We start from the raw sequence: 21,463 nt of genomic DNA on the forward strand, positions 1-21,463 counted from the left end.
TTGTATTTATGTTGACAGGACTTTTGCGCTTTCCATGTGTGTGTGTGTGTGTGTACTAACAATATCTTGTGTTGGCCATGAATCCGGGATCAACATCCGTCTCCATTGCCAAATATCTCTGGTTTACCTCGAAAAACGTGCGAAAATGAATTAAATGATTACTATAGCTATTATAAAGTTAATACCTATGAGAAGCTTTACAATAACAGCACTTTCAAATTTCAAAAACTGCCCGGAAGGTTGCAATTTACCTAGTTATATTTTCGTGGTGCAATATACACATACGAATTGCGCTTAGCAATTGTTTTTGCCGCTCACAACGTGATGTATCGTGTAGTCTAGCGGTGGTGTTGGTTTTGAGAATACAAGTGATGTTACAACTTTTGGAAATGCTTGTCAGTTAGTAAATTATCAAGTTTGATGGACTACTACAAAAACTGATAAAAATTTGTTGCCTTATAATGTGATACTGTGAGTTCGTATTTAGGTTAAGTCATTTTTTCCTTGTGTTATTGGCATTTTTCATTTAGGCGTTGAAGATAGCAAATGCCTGGTGTTTTCTATTAGTTCATGTATTTGACAGAATTTTAATGCCAGCATATTTAACGTTTTCCGTAACGTTGTTTAACCAACAAAGTAATTTGTGTTTACAATTTCACATATGCAGCTGATTGCAAACATTAAGGGAATAATTGCGTAATCTATAAAGAGAAGGATGGAGTCCACTACAGATATAAGTGAAATAATGTACTGTTTGCGTTCATGGGAAGAGGAACACCAGAATTCTTTGTACGATCCAGTCCCAGTTCTTACGAGGTATGTTTACACGCTGCAATGTATACCACATATTTGCAGATATTTTGTGCTGTATAGTTCGTTTACGTATGTTAATTTATTTTTTTGTTGCCTATCCGTTGTGTTTGTGTTCATAACATCCAAATTTTAATCAAAGAGAAAGTTATTGTTAATTTTTTGTAGTTAAATTGCCATAATGTCTTAAGCATTTTAGTATTACTTTGGATGTGTGGGAATCGTATTGTATTTTTGCTTTTTGAATATATATACGAGACTTGATAGTGTGCTGAAACGTAAGATCCCTACAACTATATAGGTATCATTGTTCTGTAGCCTGTTAGATAGAAAACCAGTGACAGTTGTAACTTCCCAGATATTTTTTTAGAGGACTATTAGCATTCTGTGCGTATTGTCAGTATTTTTAAATCAGGTATTTAATGACAGGTCAAAAATATCCATAGCATATTGTACTGTATTGTTACATGCACTGTGTTAAATGTTCTTAGAAAACCCTGTTATTTCAATTTATACTATCTTGTGATTTTTCTGCTCGAACACTCAATGGTCTTCATTGAAAAAATTCACATATTTTAATCATTTCTATTACCCAGTTCCGTTACTGGTGGGGAGGGTAAGAAATTTCTTGTTTCTGAACTGATTACAGTGGTTCACTGAGTTACGAAGCAGGCTATGGGTCTGACAAGTATTTTGGAAATGTAGCATTTTATTCCTCAAAGCAAAAAGTTACAGTTCCTGTTTATGTGTCAAAATACTATTAGCCCTGTGTATTTCTTTAAGCATGCATGTGGTATTTTGAAATGTCTCTCAAAACTTCCTAATCACAATCATCACATACAAACATCACAATAAAATCACAATTGAAACTCCTGATTGGAATATCAACAATGTAAGGAAAAGATAATTTGCTACTGACAAAGGCTGCGATCGAAAGCTGGTGTGTAAGTGTCATTTAGTTGTGCCTGTCTGTAACTTAATCTGTCATTTTTATGGCAAGTTGCAATCTATCTTTTCCTTACATTTTTGATATTTCAGTAACAGTAATTTATTCTTTAACATATGCTACCTTTCTTCTATCAATGAAACTTTTTGTTTTACAGTTAATCTCAATGTCTTCGTCACAATTCAACATTGCTGTTAACATAAATTGATGTGGAAATTGGAAGATTGACCTGCTTTTAGGTTTCTTTTACTTTGTTTACCATTACATGGGTGTTTTCACTTTTCTGAGTAAATACCTCTATTTTCCACTGTGGTCTGCTATTGTCATCTTTACAATACATTTGAAGGCATAACAACAATACTTCCCCTGCCTGAGACAGATTTTCCAGGGGAGGTCCCATTGTTTTTGATAGTTAAAATGAGTGTGATTTTATGATGGCTGTCTCTATATTGATTGATAGTATCAGTGCCCAAAGTGGATGAATTTAATCACACTCTTCAACCCATCATGTATTTGTAGATTCTGTCACATACAAAATTGTGTATCTTTTGATTGGTGTGACCATTTAACATAAGTTAAAAATACTGAGGCTCGGGTTGCTCTTAAATGTTATCGGGCCTTAAGAGGATGTCTGTTAAACCCTACTGTACTACTATCAGGTCTGCTAAATTCTTAATAGTAAATGTACTTCATTATCATGTGCAAGAAAAAGAGCAGCAAATCTGCTCAGTGACATCAGTTAGCTTTGTTCAGACCCTATGAACAAAGTATGGGCTTCATTTGATTTGTTTTGAGGGGTACAAAAATAGCTTTTGACCATGCACTTGGTAAATATGTACTTAGTAGAACAGTTCATAATGGGAGAGAGCTTCCATTGTATATTGTCACCGTAAAGAAACAAAAGCTGCTATCTAATACGTGTAAAATAAAGCATAGGGCTATAAATAGGGAGATGCTAAATCAAGCATCGAGAGAGCAATGCATGAAGCCTTCAACAACTACTCATACTACAGCAGAGTAGTGTTGTAGGATGTCTTACAAAAACCAAAGAAATTTTAGTTGTAATAAAGATTGTTAGTGGTACCAGAGTTTGCGTCCAGGCACTCTTGGATGATACAGGATCTGAAATTAAGAGCTGCAAAGTGAAAGCAGAAATTATGCACTCTATTTCTAGATGCTCCTTTACAAATGAAAATTCAGGGTTATTGTACCACTTTAATTCTTACAGCACTGCAAAGGCACATGATAGAGCTATTGATGTTAGCGTTGTTGAGAAACAGCTGAAATTGGTAGAATTGGACAAAGCTCCAGGGCCTGATGGAATTCCTATCAGATTGTATAATGAATTTGTGGTCGAATTAGACCCACTTTTAACCATATTCTACTGTAGACCTCTCAAATAAATAATACCCTTGTCACCCATTTGTTATTAAATCTTAGAACAAATTCTGAGCTCAAACATAATTTGACACCTCAAACAGAATAATCACCTCCATGGCAACCTGCTCAGGTTAATAATACTAATAAAAAAGGGGAAAAAATTGTGGCAGATGGGTGTAAGAAAAGGGATGCAAATACAATGAGCACTCTTTTTCGTTGCAGATTTTAAAGGGAGGTGTGAGGAAAGTGAGCACTAATCCACCTATAGATATCCACAAGAGAGGAAGGGGAAAAAGTCCCCCTCTCATATGTTGCAGCCAGTATACTATGCTTTATGTTGCAGCCAGTTACTATGCTTTATGCTGCAGCCAGTATACTATGCTTTGTGTTCATACTGAGCAACTAAATAAAAAGGTCACGTCATAGGTTTCACTTCCTATGCTGACGATGGGTCATATGTAGTGCCCGCTGGTGGCCCATGAAGTACCTCATCGCTCATTTTACCAAAAGAAATAGAACACAACAGCCAAATGAAACATAATATTAGACAGTGCTCCACAGCTACTGCACCTTTGACCAATAAGGTTGACAAAAAATACTAAACACACACGCACAATCTTTTGAGTTCTGAGGGAGCCGAGAAACCAAGGAAAAAATTTACACGCTGCATATGTAACATAAGGAGTACCATAGATTGAGGCTAGGAGGATACTATGAATGAAGGATGTATTCTATAGACTTTTCTGATTTGTGCATTTCAGAGGAGTGGAAGGGAGAGCTGCTATCGGAGTGGGGGTAATGTTGATAGTCGTATGGTTTGATACAGGTAGATGGTTTTATACATCCGTCAAAGGTGAAGGAAGGTGGTTTGCGTAGCTGAAAATGATAAGGTGATTCGCACAGAAAAGAAAGTTTTAAGACTGAGAGGGAAGGAGGCCAGAGTCAAATATTTTGTGCTTGACAGCATTTTCTTCCACCTGGGGGTTAAATTATGTATTGACCATAGTTTGTTTAGTGACAATATGTGTATGTGAATGGCAAAATTGGTGTGGTGGGTTGCAGGATGTAGTGTTTGTGAACAAGCCACACTACAACTTGTCAAAGTGTAGAATCTACCATCGTTACTGCTGTCTGCTGATCTGCATTTCACAGTAGCCTTGTTGTCACATGCCAAGTGTGATGGTTTGGGCCACTATTGGATGCAACTGGTGATCTACATAACAACAACCTGCCGTTTTTCACAAAGATACAATATAGACACATGGTAGCAAATATGCGTACTTTCTTGAAACTTCACTGCTGACCTGGCATGGAAGTTTGCCACTGAGTGAGATGATGCAGTGGTTAATACACTAGGAATAGCGGACTTCAAATATCCATCCAGCCATCCCGATTTAGGTTTCCCATAGTTTTTTTAAATTAATTAAAGTGGATGTCACGAGTAGAACACAATTGGTTTTTTGTCCCCTTTATTGTTGTATGTGAGCTTGTTTCCATTAATCGTGGCTCAAATATAGTTGGTCAACAATGTTTAAGTATTCCTAATGTTAAAAGTCTTAATTGTGATTCAGTCAAGTAGTAACTAGATAACTGGTCTCAGTTGGCCAACAACCATCTTCAGATTTAGGAAACAAGCAGAATAATTTCTTTTCAGTATGATAAAAGTACTTAAACCTCTGAAAGATTTTTAAAACTTAAAATTTAAAGAAATTTTAAAAAATTAACTATGGTAAAACAGCATGCCTGTTCCCATTATAGCTGATACCTGAGACATCAGATAGCAAGTCTAGCAACACTGTAATCACATGTATGGTAACTACCTCTGTCAGCACATCTTGGTTGTACGGTACAGTTGGTGCAGTGGATAGAGTTTTGGGTTAGCATGCAGTAGATTATGATTCGATGCTGGGTTGAGGCATATGTTTTTTATTTGGTAAATGTAGTCCAGGTGGTACGGTGTCTGGCATCTTTAATCATCAACAGCGATTGCAGCAGGTCCTCTAGGAAACATTTGCACTTGCATACTACAATCGTAGAAATGGAAGATTGGTCAGCTTTGAAAGAAGCCCTTTCTGTGTCGTGGGTGTGAATTTATTCGCACCACTTCATCTGCTAGATGCAAAATCTGTTTTCTTTGTACTCTCGTCCAATGGTACCATAGATTGGCACCAACTATTATTCTTGCCTTGTTCAGGTCCGTAACATTTCGTTAGGGCCTTAAGTTATCAGTAGGGCTAGCAACGTGCTTTGCGAATAATGTCCAAACTTGGTTACTATTTGTATGTGTTATCACCATGGTCCCATTAATTATGCCTTTCAACATTGAGTCTGGTAACCGCATGCTGTTTAGTATGTATCTCAATGCATTATTATTATTATTATTATATCGATGGGGTTATGGAAGGATCACATCTATTACCATTAGGGAAACAGTGTAATTTGAAGTCGAACATTTCACAGTTAGTGGTGTCAGGATGAATCATGACAGAACAATATCTGTCAGAGGAGTAATGCGCATTAGATGGAACAGTATGCAGGACTGACGGCGTGTTTATACTGCATGTGCTGTCCACCAGACAGGGCCTAGTTGTGAGCGGAATAACACGCCCGTGACAGACTCCAATGTACATGTGTACAAGCCTCTAAACCAGTGTGGCAGATGTATGGCATACACAAACAACAAATTTGTGGATATGGTTCTGGTCCTTGGTGCATCTGATAATGGGGATTGTGTTGCTGCATGTGAATATGCTGCTAGATATCCTTGTTGGCGCCATCCAGATAAAAACGTGTTTCGTCATCTGGCTTTGCACTTTCGGGAGTCAGATTCTCTCCTTCCACCATCTCATGCCAGAGGTTGTCCACAGACTTGCTGTGCTCCAGCTACCTGAAGAAGCTATTCTGGAGGTCATACACCAAGAACCTCAGCGAAGGACACACAGCGTAACAAGGCAGCTGTTTTGTCTCGCAACACACGATTGTTAACATGCTGCATGAGCGTGGGCTGCACCCCTATATTATACTTCCTGCAGATCGCCATCGGTGGATGCAATTCTGTGAATGGTTTCAACAATAACAGGAAGCCAACGATGACTTCATGAACATCATAATATGGTCAGATGAAGTAACATTCGCGCGTGATGGTGTCTTTAATATGCACAATGCCCACCATTGGTGTGAGGTTAACTTGCATGTCACCCGCAACTGTGGATATCAAGTTCGCTTTGGTATCAGCGTCTGGGCCATATATTGGGCAACAGGTGTTTGGGTCCCTACATGTTGCCTGACCGGTTGACTGCATGCATTCCTGTCAAACTATCTGCCTGATGTGCTGAAATATATTCCACTACATGTTCGGCTGGAGATATGGTTCCAATATGATGGTGCATCTCCACGCTCTGGAATTAATGTACGACAGTATTTGGACAGAACATTTCTAGGGAAATGGCTCGGACGTGGACATTCATTTGTATGGCCACCGTGTTGACCTGACCTACATCCCCTGGTTTTCTTCCTGGGGGCACCTGAAGGAGTGCGTGTTCTCTACTCTGCCGATGAATGTGGAAGAATTGGTAGCACATGTTCATGCTGCTCTTGTTACTGTCGATGCAGCTGTGCTGCGAAGGGTCCAGAGCTGTATGATCTGGCAGGTTGCACAATGTTTGGACAAGCAGGGAAGACGGCGCTTTGAGTGCCTGTTGTTCTGAGGACAACATACTCTGTTGTGAATGTCATACTGTCATTAATGTGTACATTATTGTTGTCACTGGTTGCTAATGTGCCACATCTGAGTGTTCATATTACATGTAATATAAATGACAAGTAGAGTTGTGTTATTGTATTGTGCTATCATCTTTAGTATCTTGAAATTGATATTGTTTCTGTAGTTATTCTGTCCTATGACAGGTCATTTGTTTCAACTATCTGATTCTTATTTGTCTAACCACGTATTTGTTATGTTCAGCGTTACAAAATGTTATAAATTTAGGATAACTGCGACCTAAGAGAAGGCGTATATTACAGTATGAACTCTCAGATTGAAATTAGCAAATAAAAAAAATGCACCCTAACCCAGGATCGAACCCTCGACCTCCTGCATGTGAATGCAAAACTCTACACGCTACACCAACTGTACAGCATGACTAATATGTCTGACAGAGGTAGTTACCATTCACGTGGTTACAGTGTTGGCAGCTTGCCACTCTTTAACGTCCTTTTTCTGCCGGATGTACGCACTGGGCAAACTTTTGTGAGAGCCTTTTTTTTTATCGCTGGCATGTGGCTAGTCGTGTTGCGAAGACCTTGTGGGTGAATTTCACTTAACCCTGTAGAACCAGGAGGAGATATATCGCTGTATGTACCTTTCCGTCACCATCAACAGATGGTATTTTTGGTAATATTTGAAGCTAATTACCTAGTGAAACCGTTTATAGGAAAGATTGTAATTCACTAATTTTCTGACAGACAGACAGTGAGTGCACTGACAGATGATCATGTTTCAAATGCATTTTACTTATTACCCATTTCTTGAAGAAAAACAGAGGAAAATTTGCGGTGGCAGAGTTTTTCAGCGGGTTTGAAGAGAGATTGTGTCTTGTGCTTTATGATCTTCACTCCAGATAGAGCTAAAACCAGTCTGCAGTTTCGTCAGTTTTAATCTGCAGTTTGTAACCAATAAATTATTGACGTCAACATCTTTTCCAGAAAAGTTTTGAATCTACCTGAAATCTTCCTGATCTCCATGTCTCTTCCACCTGTACACATTTATTTCATGATTTTCAAGTTAAATGTTAGCAATGATTAAACTGTGCTCTGTGCAGTATTCAGTATTCAAACTAGGTGGTTTCCCCTTTCATTCATTTCCCCCATCCATGTTTTCTACCCCCTGCCCCCCCTTCCCTCCCCAGGGAGCTCACGGTTCTTTCGTGAGTTTGTGCATGGCGCACATGGGGCCCCAAGCTATTGTGACCCATTCTTCATTACATGGCTGTATTTCCTTCACGCTGCTCCCCCCCTTCCTATCCTGGCTTGTTCCCTGTTGCTACCTCCTTCCCCCATCTGGTGTTTTCTGATTTATGTCGAACTGGCTATCCACCTGGTTTCCTGTGTTGTTTGCAATTTTGTTCCGTTTGCCTGTTCTTTTATCCTTTTTGGCATTTAGGTTTCCACTTGAACTTTGATCTCCAAAATTTCCTGTTTCTAGTGTGAGCCATATGGGAAAGAACTCCCTCCATAGCATCTACAGTGTGGATTCCTCTCCCCCCTTCCTTCCCCTCTCCCTTCCCCACTGTAGCCCCTTCTACCTGCTAGGTCACCAGCACGTGTAGCCAGTCTGTGTGGTGGGGCTGTTATGTATCCATATTGCTGAAGCCCTGACAACACAGGGATCACACTACTGATACCTGAGCTGCTCCCTCCCCATGTATTCCAAGGAGTGGTTGCTTGTCTCTTCAGGAGTATCTGAACTCCTGGCAACAGCTGCCGTGCCAGATGGTCCTTGATATGGCTGGGTGGCGCCTGTGGAGAGAGCCCCTGGTCACAGTGGGTGTTATCAGGGTGCATGCTTGGTGCATGAAGCATATCAAGCTGCAAAAATCAGGCTGTTCTCAAACATCTGTCTCTTCGAATGGTGAAGGATCCTTGAACGCTGCTTCGTATAACCTCGCAACCTTTCATTCCCTGGCTACACCATGGAAGGAGGGCCAGGCTCGCTGTCTTGAGATGAAACCCTTTCTCTGCTACCTCGTCTGTACTAGGATGGATGGGCTACACGTTCATCGCCACAGAGTCATTGTTTTTTGTAGAAAATATTGAGGACAAGTTTGGTGAAGTGGAGTCTCTTAGTAATATGCGGTCGGGCTCCCTGTTGATCAAAGCTGCTTCTGTCATCCAATCTGCAGCTTTTCGTGCCTGCGATCGTCTTGGCACTGTCCCGGTATCTATTACTCCTCACCAATCTCTGAATATAGTCCAGGGAGTAATTTTTCGTTGGGACTCCATCCTGAAAACTGATGAGGAACTCCAAACTAATCTGGAGCGTCATGGCATTTGTTGTGTTCAACGTGTGCAGGAGGGTTGCAAAGACAACCGCACCGATACTGGTGCCTTCATTCTGGCTTTCGAGGAGGATACCCTCCCAGAGGAAGTCAAGGTAGTGTGCTACAGATGTGGTGTGAAGCCATATGTCCCTCCACCTGTGCGATGCTTTCAGTGCTTGCATTTTAGGCATATGTCTTCCCATTGTACGGCAGACCCTTTGTAAGGTGATTGTGACCACCCACTTCATGAGGGAAGCCCCTGTGTTCTGCCACCTGTGTGTGCAAGGTGTCAAGCTGCAAAAATCAGGCTGTTCTCAAACAGCTGTCTCTTAGAATGGTGAAGGATCCTTGAATGCTGCTTTGTATAACCTCGCAACCTTTCGTGCCCTGGCTACACCGTGGGAGGAGGGCCAGGCTCGCCATTCACCTTGCTGGCCTGACTGCAGGGTTCTCCAGAAAGAAAGGAAAATCATGGAGTACAAGACCCTGGACAGACTGACCTACACTGAGGCTAAGAGAAAATTTAAATGCCTGCATCTTGTGTGTATGACATTGTCTTACGCCACTGCTACAACAGTTCTGGCGCCATCAGCTCTGCCAACCCAATTCACCTCACAGAGCCGGAAGACTACACCTGCCCCCTTGATGGTGGGGGGCATTTCCCTCCCTGTTGCTCCTGCACCACATATTTCGGGAGCAACGCCCCCCCCCCCCCCCCCCCCAACCATCAGAGACATCCATCCCCACTTCTAAGCTGGAGAAGCGTAAGTCTTCTTTGGCTTCTCTCACTAGGAAGGGGTCCCTTGGATCACTCCCTTCCCAGGTTTCTTCTAGTGGCTGAAGAGCCCAAAAATATGAAACTTCCTGACGGATTAAAACTGTGTGCCGGACCGAGATTCGAACTCGAGACCTTTCTTTCAGGAGTGCTAGTTCTGCAAGGTTCGCAGGGGAGCTTCTCTAAAGTTTGGAAGGTAGGAGACTAGGTACTGACAGAAGTAAAGCTGTGAGGACGGGGCATGAGTTGTGCTTGGGTAGCTCAGTTGGTAGAGCACTTGCCCGCGAAAGGCATAGGTCTCGAGTTCGAGTCTCTGTCCGGCACACAGTTTTAATCTGTCAGGAAGTTTCATATCAGTGCACACTCCGCTGCAGAGTGAAAATCTCATTCTAGCCCAAAAGTAGCTGGTCATACGGCTTCACGCTCATTCTCAGTTCCGGAGACTGAGCCAGTGAAGTCCTCACAGCCAGGCAAACTCAAGCAGCAGTGAGAGAAATCCTAAAGGAAAACCCCTAAGACCAAGAAAATTGCAGTGGCACCAGCACCACCACTACCTACAAGCCCTGCGGCTGAGGATGGGGTGGAGATTTTGGCGTCCACTGACGACCTAGATCTCGCCAGACCCTCAGACACAATGGATATAGACTGCTCAGGCAATAAATCGGTGGCAGCAGGCAACTCTTGAGGTGTAAACTGCCTCATTGATTGTTCAATATCTTCCCAGTCTCACGAAGTGATCCTCCAGTGGAATTGTGGCGGTTTTTTCCACCGCCTGGCTGAGCTGCGGCAACTGTTAAGCTTTACACCTGCTTTCTGCATTGCCCTCCAGGAAACATGGTTCCCATCAATGCGGACCCCTGCCCTCCGCAGCTATAAGGAATATTACAGGAACCGTAGTGACTATAAGAGAGTGTCAGGTGGAGTTTGCGTTTATGTCCTAAACTCGGTCTGTAGTGAACATGGGCCCCTTCAAACTCCTCTTGAAGCATGGCTGTCAGAATAAGGATGACACAGGAAATAACTGTTTGCAATGTATATCTTCCTCCAGATGGTACATTACCCCTGAATGTATTAGCTGAACTGATTGATCAACTCCCTAAACCTTTCCTACATCTGGGAGATTTTAATGCCCATAACCCCTTGTGGGGTGGTACCATGCTTACTGGCCGAGGCAGAGGTTTCGAAACTTTACTGTCGCAATTCGACCTCTGCCTCTTAAATACTGGGACCGCCATACATTTCAGTGTGACTCATGGTAGTTACTCGGCCATTGATTTATCAATTTGTAGCCCAGGACTTCTCCCATCCATCCACTGAAGAGCACATGACGACCTGTGTGGTAGTGACCACTTCACCATCTTCCTGTAACTGCCCCAGTGTCAGGCACATTGGGCGCTTGCCCAGACGGGCTTTGAACAAGGCGGACTGGAGAGCTTTCACCTCTGCTGTCACCGCTGAATTTCCCCCACACGGTAACATCGATGTGATGGTTGAGCAGGTGACTAGCACAGTTGTTTCTGCTGCAGAAAATGCGATCCCTCTCTCTTTAGGGTGCCCAAGGCGTAAGGCAGTCCCTTTGTGGTCGCCAGAAGTCGCTGAAGCAATTGAGGAGCGTCGGCGAGCTCTACAGCAGCATAAACGGCACCCTTCCCTGGAGCACCTCATAGCTTTTAAACAGCTCCGTGCCCGTGCTCGCCACCTTATCAAACAACGGAAGAAGGAGTGTTGGGAGAGATATGTCTCCACCATTGGGTGCCACACGGCACCTTCCCAAATCTGGACAAAGATTCGGTTACCAGGCCCCAGCAGTTGTCCCCGGTGTTATCATAAATGGCAAGTTAAGTACCAACGCTGACACGATTGCCAAGCACTTTGCTTGAGCCTCTGTGTCAGAGAATTACCCCTCATCCTTTTGCACACTCAAAGGACGGCTGGAACGGAATGTCCTCTCATTCACTACACGCTGCAGTGAATCCTGGAACGCCCCATTTACAGAGTGGGAGCTCCTCAGTGCCCTTGCACATTGCCCCAACACAGCTCCTGGGCCTGATCGCATCCACAGCCAGATGATAAAACACCTGTCATCTTGACTACAAGTGACACCTTCTCATCATCTTCAACCAGATCTGGTGCGGTGGCGTCTTTCCATCACAATGGTGGGAGAGTACCTTCATTCCGGTGCTCAAACCCAGTAAAAACCTGCTTGATGTGGATAGCTATCGGCCCATCAGACTCACCAACATTCTTTGTAAGCTGCTGGAATGTATGGTATGTCGGCAGTTGGGTTGGGTCCTGGAGTCACGTGGCTTGCTGGCTCCATGTCAGGGCGGCTTCCGCCAGGGTCGCGCTACCACTGATAATCTTGTGACCATCGAGTCTGCCTTCCGAACAGCCTTTTCCAGACGGCAACACCTGATTGCCGTCTTTTTTGATTTATGTAAAGCATACACCACCGCTTCGGTGACATCATATCCTTGCCACAATGTATGAGTGGGGTCTCCAGGGCCCACTCCCGATTTTTATCCAAAACTTCCTGCCGCTCCGTACTTTTTGTGTCCAAGTTTGTGACTCCCTTAGTTACATCCATATCCAGGAGAATGGAGTCTCGCAGTGCTCTGTATTGAGTGTCTCTCTATTTTTAGTCGCCATTAACGGTCTAGCAGCTGCAGTCGTGCCCTCCGTCTCACCTTCTCTGTATGCAGACGACTTCTGCATTTCATACTGCTGCTCCAGTACTGTTGTTGCTGAGCGGCGCAGTCATGGGCTCTAGCCTACGGCTTCCGGTTTTCAGCCGCCTAGTCGTGTGTCAAGCACTTCTGTCTGTGTCGTACTGTTCATCCAGAACCCATACTTTACCTTAATGATGATCCACTCTCTGCAGTGGAGACATATAAGTTCCTAGGACTGGTTTTTGACACTCAATTGACTTGGCTCCCTCATCTTCGTCAGCTTAAGCCGAAGTGCTGGCAGCACGTCAATGCCTTCCATTGCCTGAGCAACACCAATTGGGGCGCAGATCGCTGCACCCTGCTGCAGCTCTACAGAGCCCTTATCCAATCCCAAACAGACTATGGGAGTATGGTTTATGGTTTGGCAGTGCCTTTAGAATTGCATTTACTCTACCCTGTGCACCGCTGTGGGGTTCTATTTTTGACAGGAGCTTTTAGGACGAGTCTGGTGACCAGTGTACTGGTGGAGGCTGGTGTCCCTCCACTACAGATCAGATGTGCGCAACTGCTTGCCAGTTACGCAGCACACATTCATAGTTCTCCTGCGCATTTGAATAACCGTCTCCTTTTCCTGCCCGTGGCAGTCCATCTCCCGCATCGGCGTCCCAGATTGGGGCTAATGATAGCGGTTCGCATGCGGTCCCTTCTCTCCGAACTTGAGTCATTCCCCTTACGACCTCTGCTTGTGGCCCGTTCACATATGCCTCCGTGGTGTACGCCTCGGCCGCCGCTTTGTCTGGACCTTTTGCATGGCCCTAAGCACTCCGTTAACCCCACTGCTCTCCGCTGTCATTTCCTCTCGATTCTTGATGTGTTCGGGGGCTCTGAAGTAGTTTACACCGACAGCTCAATGGCTGATGGTCACTTAGGCTTTGCATATGTTCATGGAGGACATATTGAGCAGCACTCCTTGCCAGTTGGCAGCAGTGTTTTCACTGCAGAGCTGGTGGCCATATCTCGTGCTCTTGAGTACATCCACTCATGTCCTGGCGAGTCATTTCTCCTGTGTACTGACTCATTGAGCAACCTACAAGCTATCGACCAGTGCTACCCTAGCCACCCCTGGTAGCATCCATTCAGGAGTCCATCTGTGCCCTGGAACAGTTCCGCCGTTCTATGGTTTTTGTGTGGACCCCAGGACACGTCGGAATCTCCAGCAATGAACTTGCCGACAGGCTGACCAAACAGGCGATGCAGAAACCACTTCTGGAGATAGGCATCTCCGAAGCTGACCTGCGTTCTGTCTTACACCGCAGTGTTTTCCAGCTTTGGGAGACGGAATGGCATAACAGCACGCATAAAAACTGTGTGTCATTAAGGAGACTATGAATGTGTGGAAGTTATCCATGCAGGCCTCTCGCAGGGAATCAGTTGTCCTCTGTCAGCTCCGCATTGGCCATATGTGGGTAATGCATGGATACCTATTCCGCGCGAGGGCCGCCTCAGTGTTGCTGTGACTCCGAAATGAGTCGTTCACCTCTTGCTGGACTGCTCACTTATAGCCGCTCTGCAACAGACCTTCAACTTTCCCAGCACCCTGTCTTCAGTGTTGGGTGACAATGCCTCCTCAGCAGCTTTAGTTTTACGTTTTATCCGTGAGAGTGGGTTATTTCTATACAGGTTTTAGCGCATGTCCTTTGTCCCTCTGTGTCTTCCACCCTAGTGCTTTCAGGATGGATGTTTTAATGTGTTGCAGATTGGCTGGCTTTCCCTTTTTATTCTCGTGGTTGGCCAGCCACTGTAATCTGCTTTCGTGTTTTAATCTCTTCTGTTTCTAGCGTCTCTGTTCTATTGTCCTCTTTTGTTCCTTTTAGTGTTTGTTGCCTTCCCTTCGTTCTTGTGGCTTTCCCTTTCTTTCCATTTTGTGTTATATGTTTTGTCCGTTTTATTCTCAAACTTGTGGCACTGTTTTATTAGGAACAAGGGACCGATGACCTCATAATTTGGTCCCTTCTCCCGCCTTTAAACCAACCAACCAACCATTTATTTGAAACGAAATGTTTTATTCCACACCATTGTCTAATTACAACTTGCTCGCTAAGTTTTAAGTGTACATTATCATCTTCTGGCACGCATGACATTATACCATAATAAAGAACCTAATATGAGGTAGTACAGTACTGGTACTCAAAGAAAATTTACATCCTGGAAACCAAACTGAAAAGTTTAATATCAGATGGGGGCCTACATCATTGTGAATGTGGACATAAAAATGTGCACTTCAAGCCGAATAGTACAACTGAGTATTGTTTACGAAATACCAATGCCCTTGGAGTATCCTCTGACGTCCTGTTTCTTTTAAGATGTAATGTAAGATCTCTTAATGCTTTATACGTACGGACTTCATACGCCTTCATAGCTGTGCACACGCAGTGACGCCTTTTTTCTGGCAACCGCTGCAACAAGCCTATTCCTAACAGATTGTGGGAAAATATTGCGAATGGTAGTTTGAAAAGCATTACTTTCAAAGTACATTTTCTTTTATGCAAGATGAATTCTGCTATGTGCGAGAATGAGCAATTAATTTCTTAAATCACAGAACATTTGACTCTCATTTAAAACTTAACACTTTGAGGACCAGTCACTTACAAGAATTTCTAGCCCAGAAGACTAGACATTTATGCCATTATTTCAAATTTTACTGGCACATTTGTTTGATGTATCTTAAGGAGTAACACACACATAATAACACACCAATAATACATGCGAAAGCTTAGCTTCTCTTGTAAAAGCTTAGCTTCTCTTGTAGCTTATTAATCTTCGAGACTAACATTAAAACTTCCTGGCAGATTAAAACTGTGTGCTGGACTGAGACTCAAACTCGGGATCTTTGCGTTTCTCGGGCAAGTGCTCTACCAACTGAGCTATCCAAGCATGACTCACGCCCCGACCTCACAGCTTTACTTCTGCCAGTACCTCGGCTCCTACCTTTCAAACTTTACAGAAGCTCTCCTGCGAACCTTGCAGAACTAGCACTCCTGAAAGAAAGGATATTGTGGAGACATGGCACAGCCTAGGGGATATTTCCAGAATGAGATTTTCACTCTGCAGCAGAGTGTGTGCTGATATGAAACTTCCTGGCAGATTAAAACTGTGTGCCGGACCGAGACTCGAACTCGGGACCCTTGCCTTTCGCGGGCAAGTGCTCTACCAACTGAGCTACCCAAACACGACTCTTGTCCCGTCCTCACAGCTTTACTTCTGCCAACACCTCGTCTCCTACCTTAATGGGACGTGTGTCGTGCTTGGGTAGCTCAGTTGGTAGCACACTTTCCTGCGAAAGGCGACGGTCCCGAGTTCGAGTCTTGGTCCGGCACACAGTTTTAATCTGCGAGGAAGTTTCATATCGGCGCACACTGCTGCAGAGTGAAAATCTCATTCTGGAGACTAATATTATATGTGAAAGCTTTTCTTTTCTTCTTGCAACACTATGTATATTAATTTATACCATTAACTTTTCCTATTTGTTTGTTTGCGCCACGTAACAGTGATGTTACTACTGGCTAGCATCACATATCCTATGCTCTGAATATCTGCTGTCATGACTGGCGAGATTACATCATTTGAGCTATTATTGGCTTACAAAAGGGCATCACAATCTCGGTTTCAATTCATTGGTAACTAAGGTGCTGTCTTTGGTGGAATTCAAATTTATACTTTCATAATTACGAATATATGCAGCTTATTGTAATATGAAAATATGCAGTGTACATGTTGCTGCACATCAGAGATCTTTCCAAGATTGTTTTTTCTGGGTTTCATTTTCTAAAGTGGCAGTGAGAAGATCTATGCTGGTGTATAAAATGTTAACCATTCAAAGGGTTGATAAGTTTTAGAGTTCCTTGGAAAAGTATATTGCCACGTAACATGGAAAAAGTGTATTTTTTTACCGGGAAAACTCTGGGATTTTTTTTTCCCTTGTCCACTTATACACCTTGGTGTCTCAGTTGTGCTGACCGCCACTCCCCTCGCTCCCCGGATTGCCCGGCTTACAAGAGAGAAAAGAAGATTCAAGAATACAAGTCCCTGGATCGCTTGTCTTATGCTGAGGCTTGCCAGAAGTATGAGAGACTCCATCTAGTGTCACTATCTTCAACTTATGCCTCTGTTACTTCATTTCCTCCTCCTCCCTTGTCCTCCTCCTTTGTCCTCCCCTCCCTCTCCCCTGCAGTTCCCACAACCTCCCGTCAGGGAGCCGCTCCCTCTCCCCAGCCGAAGTAGTGCTCCTTTCTTTGGCATCAGCCGGTTCCCCAGAGTTTTTCAGGCCAGAAGACTCTTACCACCACTCAGCTATGAGGCCGCACCATCTGTGCACCCCAAGGTTGCCTGCTCTTTTTTGGTTCCAGATCTTGCAGAAACATGTGCGTCCCACGAACTCTACCCTCCCCCACCTCAGAAAGAGGAGAAGAAGAAGAAGAAACATAAATCTCAAGACAAGGTGCCCCCGTAGTTGCCATCTCCCCTCTTGCAACCTGAGTCTGACATCTTATTTATGGATGTCACCCCATCCTTGTCGGTGACGACTACTGACCAAGTGACCCGACATCCTCCTTGGCTTCTTCATGTCTGCCTTGGACTCTCACCACGTGATCATCCAGTGGAATTGCAATGGATACTATGCCTACTGGAAATGCAACGTCTTGTCTCCTCCTATTCTGTGTTCTGTCTTGTTCATCAAGCAACGCGTATCCGTGATAACCACTCTCCAAACATTTCGTGGTTATCGGGTGTTCTGGTGGAACTGTACTGGCCCCGGGGTAGCATCTGGTGGGGTCTGCACTTTGGTTCGCTATGATGTCGTTAGTGACTGGATCCCCCTATATACCAACTTGGAAGCGATAGTGGTTCGAGTGTAAATGACTCCATCAATCACCATTTGCAATGTCTACCTCCCCCCAGGTACGCCACTTCCACTACCATAATCCAGCAGCTCCCGCACCCATTTCTCCTCCTTGGGGACTTTAGGGGTATCCTAATTGACCAACTTATCACGGACCTCGATTTTTTTCTCCTCAATGGTGGATCCCCTACCCACTTCATTCTGCTCATGGCACCTTCTCTGCTATCGATCTCTCGATCTCCTGGTGGCTTCCCTACCTGGGTCATCCCATGATGACCTTTGTGACAATGGCCACTTTCTGATGAATGAATCATTCCCCTGCTGTTGCCAGGCAGACAGCCCTCCATGTTGGGCATTCCACAGGGCCAGTTGGCCTTTATATATGTATGCTGTCCACTTCGACACCTCCCTCTTGAATTCCATTGATGTAGTCGTGCAAGGCATCTCTGCCACTATTCTTCATGCTGCTGTCAACTGCTGTCCCCCTATCCACAAGTCCCCCTCGTCATCGACCGGTATGTTGGTTAATCAAGGATGTGGCTGCCCAGGACTGCTGACGGGCACTGCAGTGATTTAAGCAGCACCCTTCACAGACCAGCCTCCTCACTTTTAACCATCTCCATGATAAGGCTCGTTACATTATTAAGCGGAGTTAAGAGGGAAGCTGGGAGGAGCACTATGTTTCCTCCCTGGGGACGTATGCCTCTTCATCGCAGGTGTGGTCCTAGCTCTGTAGCCTTCTGGTCCACCAGTGATAGTCAGCTGTGCAGGTCCGAACCTCTAAGGTGCTCTGTGCACTGATCCATTGGTTCTCGCAGAACACCTTGTGACACACTTTGCGACAGCATCGTCGTCCTCTTCCTAGCCTGCTGTCGGCAGAAACACAGAGTTGAACCGACCCCCCCCCCCCCCCCCCTCTTTCATTCCGCATCACGTTGAGCCTTATAATGCATTCTTCACTGAATGGGAATTGGTGCAGGCTCTTAGCTCTTCACGAGACACAGCCCCAGGCCCGGATTCCATCCACAATCAGGTGACCCAACACTTGGATGTTCCCCAGAGGCAACAGCTCCTCAGGGTCTTCAACAATATTTGACTCATGGGGGCTTTTCCGTCACAATGGCGAGACAGTACAGTTATCCCCGTTCTTAAGCCTGGGAAAAAGCCCAACATCTTTTGACAGCTACTGCCCAAGTAGCCTTCTGAACATACTTTGTAAACTGCTCGAAAGGATGGTCAGCTTCATATTATGTTGGGTACTCGAATCTCGGGGCCTGTTGTCCCCATATCAGTGTGGCTTCCAGGCAGGGTGATCTCCAGCTGACCATTTACTCTGATTGGACTGGCTTTTACTCACCACTGGCACCTTGTCACGGTCTTTTTTGACCTACATAAGGCATATGACATGGCTTGGCGCTGTCACATTTTAGTTACCCTCCATGACTGGGACTTCCGTGTTCCACTTCTGATTTTTATCTGTGAGCTTTTATCTCACCAGCCCTTCTGGGTTCGAGTTGGCACTTTGCTCAGCACACCTCAGATTCAGGAGAATGGTATTCCACAGGGTTCTTTGCTAAGTGTCACACTCTTCTTCATTGCCAGCAATGGGCTTGTGACCTCTGTTGAGCCTGTGGTTACTCTGGCATTATACGGCGATGATTTTTGCATCTGGTGTAGCTCCCACTCAGTAGCATCTGCATAGCACCAGCTCCAAGGCACCATCTGATGGGCCTTTGCATGGGCCACTGCCCAATGCGTCCAGTTTTCCCCCTCCAAAACACAGGTTATGCAGTTTTGTCATCTACCCACAGTGCAGCCCGATCCATAACTTTATTTGGGCAACCAGCTCCTCAATGTTGTAGCGCAGTCCCGTTTCTTGGGCCTTATTTTTGATAACAAGCTGACATGGCTGCCCCACATTTGCCACCTAAAGACTTGCATGTATGCGGAAGCTTAATGCTCTCTGCCTCCTGGCCTACATGTCTTGGGGTGCAGACCATTCCACTCTTCCCCCATCTTTATCGTGCTCTGGTCTTGTTCAGACTGTATTATGGAGTCAGGTTTTGTGGCTCAGCAGCTCCTTCCACTTTGAAACTCCTTTACGCTGGCCACCATTGTGTGGTGCATCTGGCTATTGGTGCCTTTCGCACTAGTCCTGTTGATAGTCACCTCACAGAAGTGGGGATTCCACCTTTACACATCCGATGGAGCCAACTCCTTGTTTCTTATGCAAATGCCATTCGCCAGTTCCCTGACCTTCCTGTATACCCTGTGCTCTTCACCAATGTGGCATGTCTCCCTCTTAACACCCGCCCACGGGTGGGATTGTCAGTCAGCATGCGTCTCACGTCCCTCTGTCGGGATCTCCATCTCCACTCACCAGACGGCATGCCATGTCTTACCTCCCGTACCCCACCCTTGGATGGTGTCTAGATCATGGATTAGGATTGATCTATTCCAGGGTCCGAAGGTTTCTGTCACTCCTATGGTTTTCCGGCGTCTTGTCTGTGCCATCCTTGCAGAGTTCCAGGGTGCCACCATCTTTTACACTGATCGTTCTAAGACTATCAATAAGGTGGGATATGCTGTCATGTCTCCTACTGACTTTGAACACCATTTATTGCCGGGATCACATAGTGTGTTCACAGCAGAGCTTCTAACCATTCACAGGGCCCTCCTTTTTGTTTCTCAGGCCTCCCTCCACAGTGTTTCAATTTGTGCAGACTCCATGAGCAATCTACAGGATATCGACCAATGCTAATCTTGTCGCCCTTTTTGTCTGTGCTATCCATGTTGTGCCCTTGAACGTGCCGCCTGTTCAGTCATCTTTCTCCAGGTCGCAAGTTGTGGGCATCCCAGGAAATGAACTGCCTGACCTTTTGGCTAGAGAAGCAGGTACCTACCCCCCATTTCCTTTCATGATTACAGCTACAGATATGTGGATCTACGTCAAATCTCTCTTTGCCCAAAAGTGAAATGCCATGTGGGGCGCTAATGCTCATAGTAATATACTCCGCACAATGAAGGAGTCTACTGCAGTTTGGCACTCTTCCTTCCGCTCCTCCCTGAAGGAGTCCACTGTTTTATGCCATTTACACATTGGTCATACCCAGGTCACCAATTGTTTCCTCCTATGTAATGATCCACCCCCCACAATATGCTTGTGGAGCCAGACTGATGATATCTCACATATTGGTGAAATATCCTCTTCTTTCGGCTTGTTGTGTTAAGGATAGTCTTCCCGATTCCTTAAATTTAATATTAGCAGCCGATCCGCGTATGGTTGAACTGGTCCTCGATTTCCTCCATGAAAGTGGTTTTTATTTCCAGATATAAGGTTCTCCTTTAGTCTTGGAACAGGGGCAGGTTGGTTGTGGTTGGGACTTCTTTTATAGTCTTCTCGGTCTGTGACCCCATGACCACCCCCCTCTTTTTTTCCAATTTTTAGATTTGGTCTCACCTTTTATGCCTTTACTGTGCTAGTTTAATGTTCATTATTTTATAATTTGACTCCACTGACTGGATTTGTCCACTTTTTGCAGACCCTCTTTCTTCTGTGACTCGCTTCAGAATCACGGGACTGATGACCTCGCCGTTTGGTCCCATAACCCCTCTCGATTAATCAGTCGATCATGTTTTGTACTATTTACCATTCTCTCCATTTTTCTGGTACCCATCAGAATCAAATTTTCACTCTCATAATATACTGAGTAACTTCCTTTATCTCATCCTACGTGTTTTCTATATATTCATCATTTGCAGCATTAGTAGGTATCAAGAGTTATACTACTATGGTGGTTTTTGGCTTTGCAGCTACCATTTTAGTTATGTTGTTCACAGTAGTTCACCCACATACCCGTTTTCTCATTCAGTATTAATCATAATCTTATGTTATCCCTATTTGATTTTATGTTGATAGCCATGTATTCACCTGACCAGAAATCC

General features: G+C 44.6%; 1 protein-coding gene across 1 annotated transcript in view; it reads left to right on the plus strand.

Moving 5' to 3' along the window:
• Window positions 1–146: 146 nt before the first annotated feature.
• The window catches only part of LOC126474687 (DDB1- and CUL4-associated factor 1), a 245,895-nt gene continuing 224,578 nt past the window's right edge, over window positions 147–21,463 (plus strand). The window contains exons 1-2 of the mRNA XM_050102169.1: window positions 147–471; window positions 668–816. Coding sequence (XP_049958126.1) covers window positions 716–816 — 101 coding nt within the window. The 5' untranslated portion in view covers window positions 147–471; window positions 668–715. The remainder of the gene's footprint in view (window positions 472–667; window positions 817–21,463) is intronic.

Source organism: Schistocerca serialis, chromosome 1, assembly GCF_023864345.2.
Source record: "Schistocerca serialis cubense isolate TAMUIC-IGC-003099 chromosome 1, iqSchSeri2.2, whole genome shotgun sequence".
Taxonomy (NCBI): domain Eukaryota; kingdom Metazoa; phylum Arthropoda; class Insecta; order Orthoptera; family Acrididae; genus Schistocerca; species Schistocerca serialis.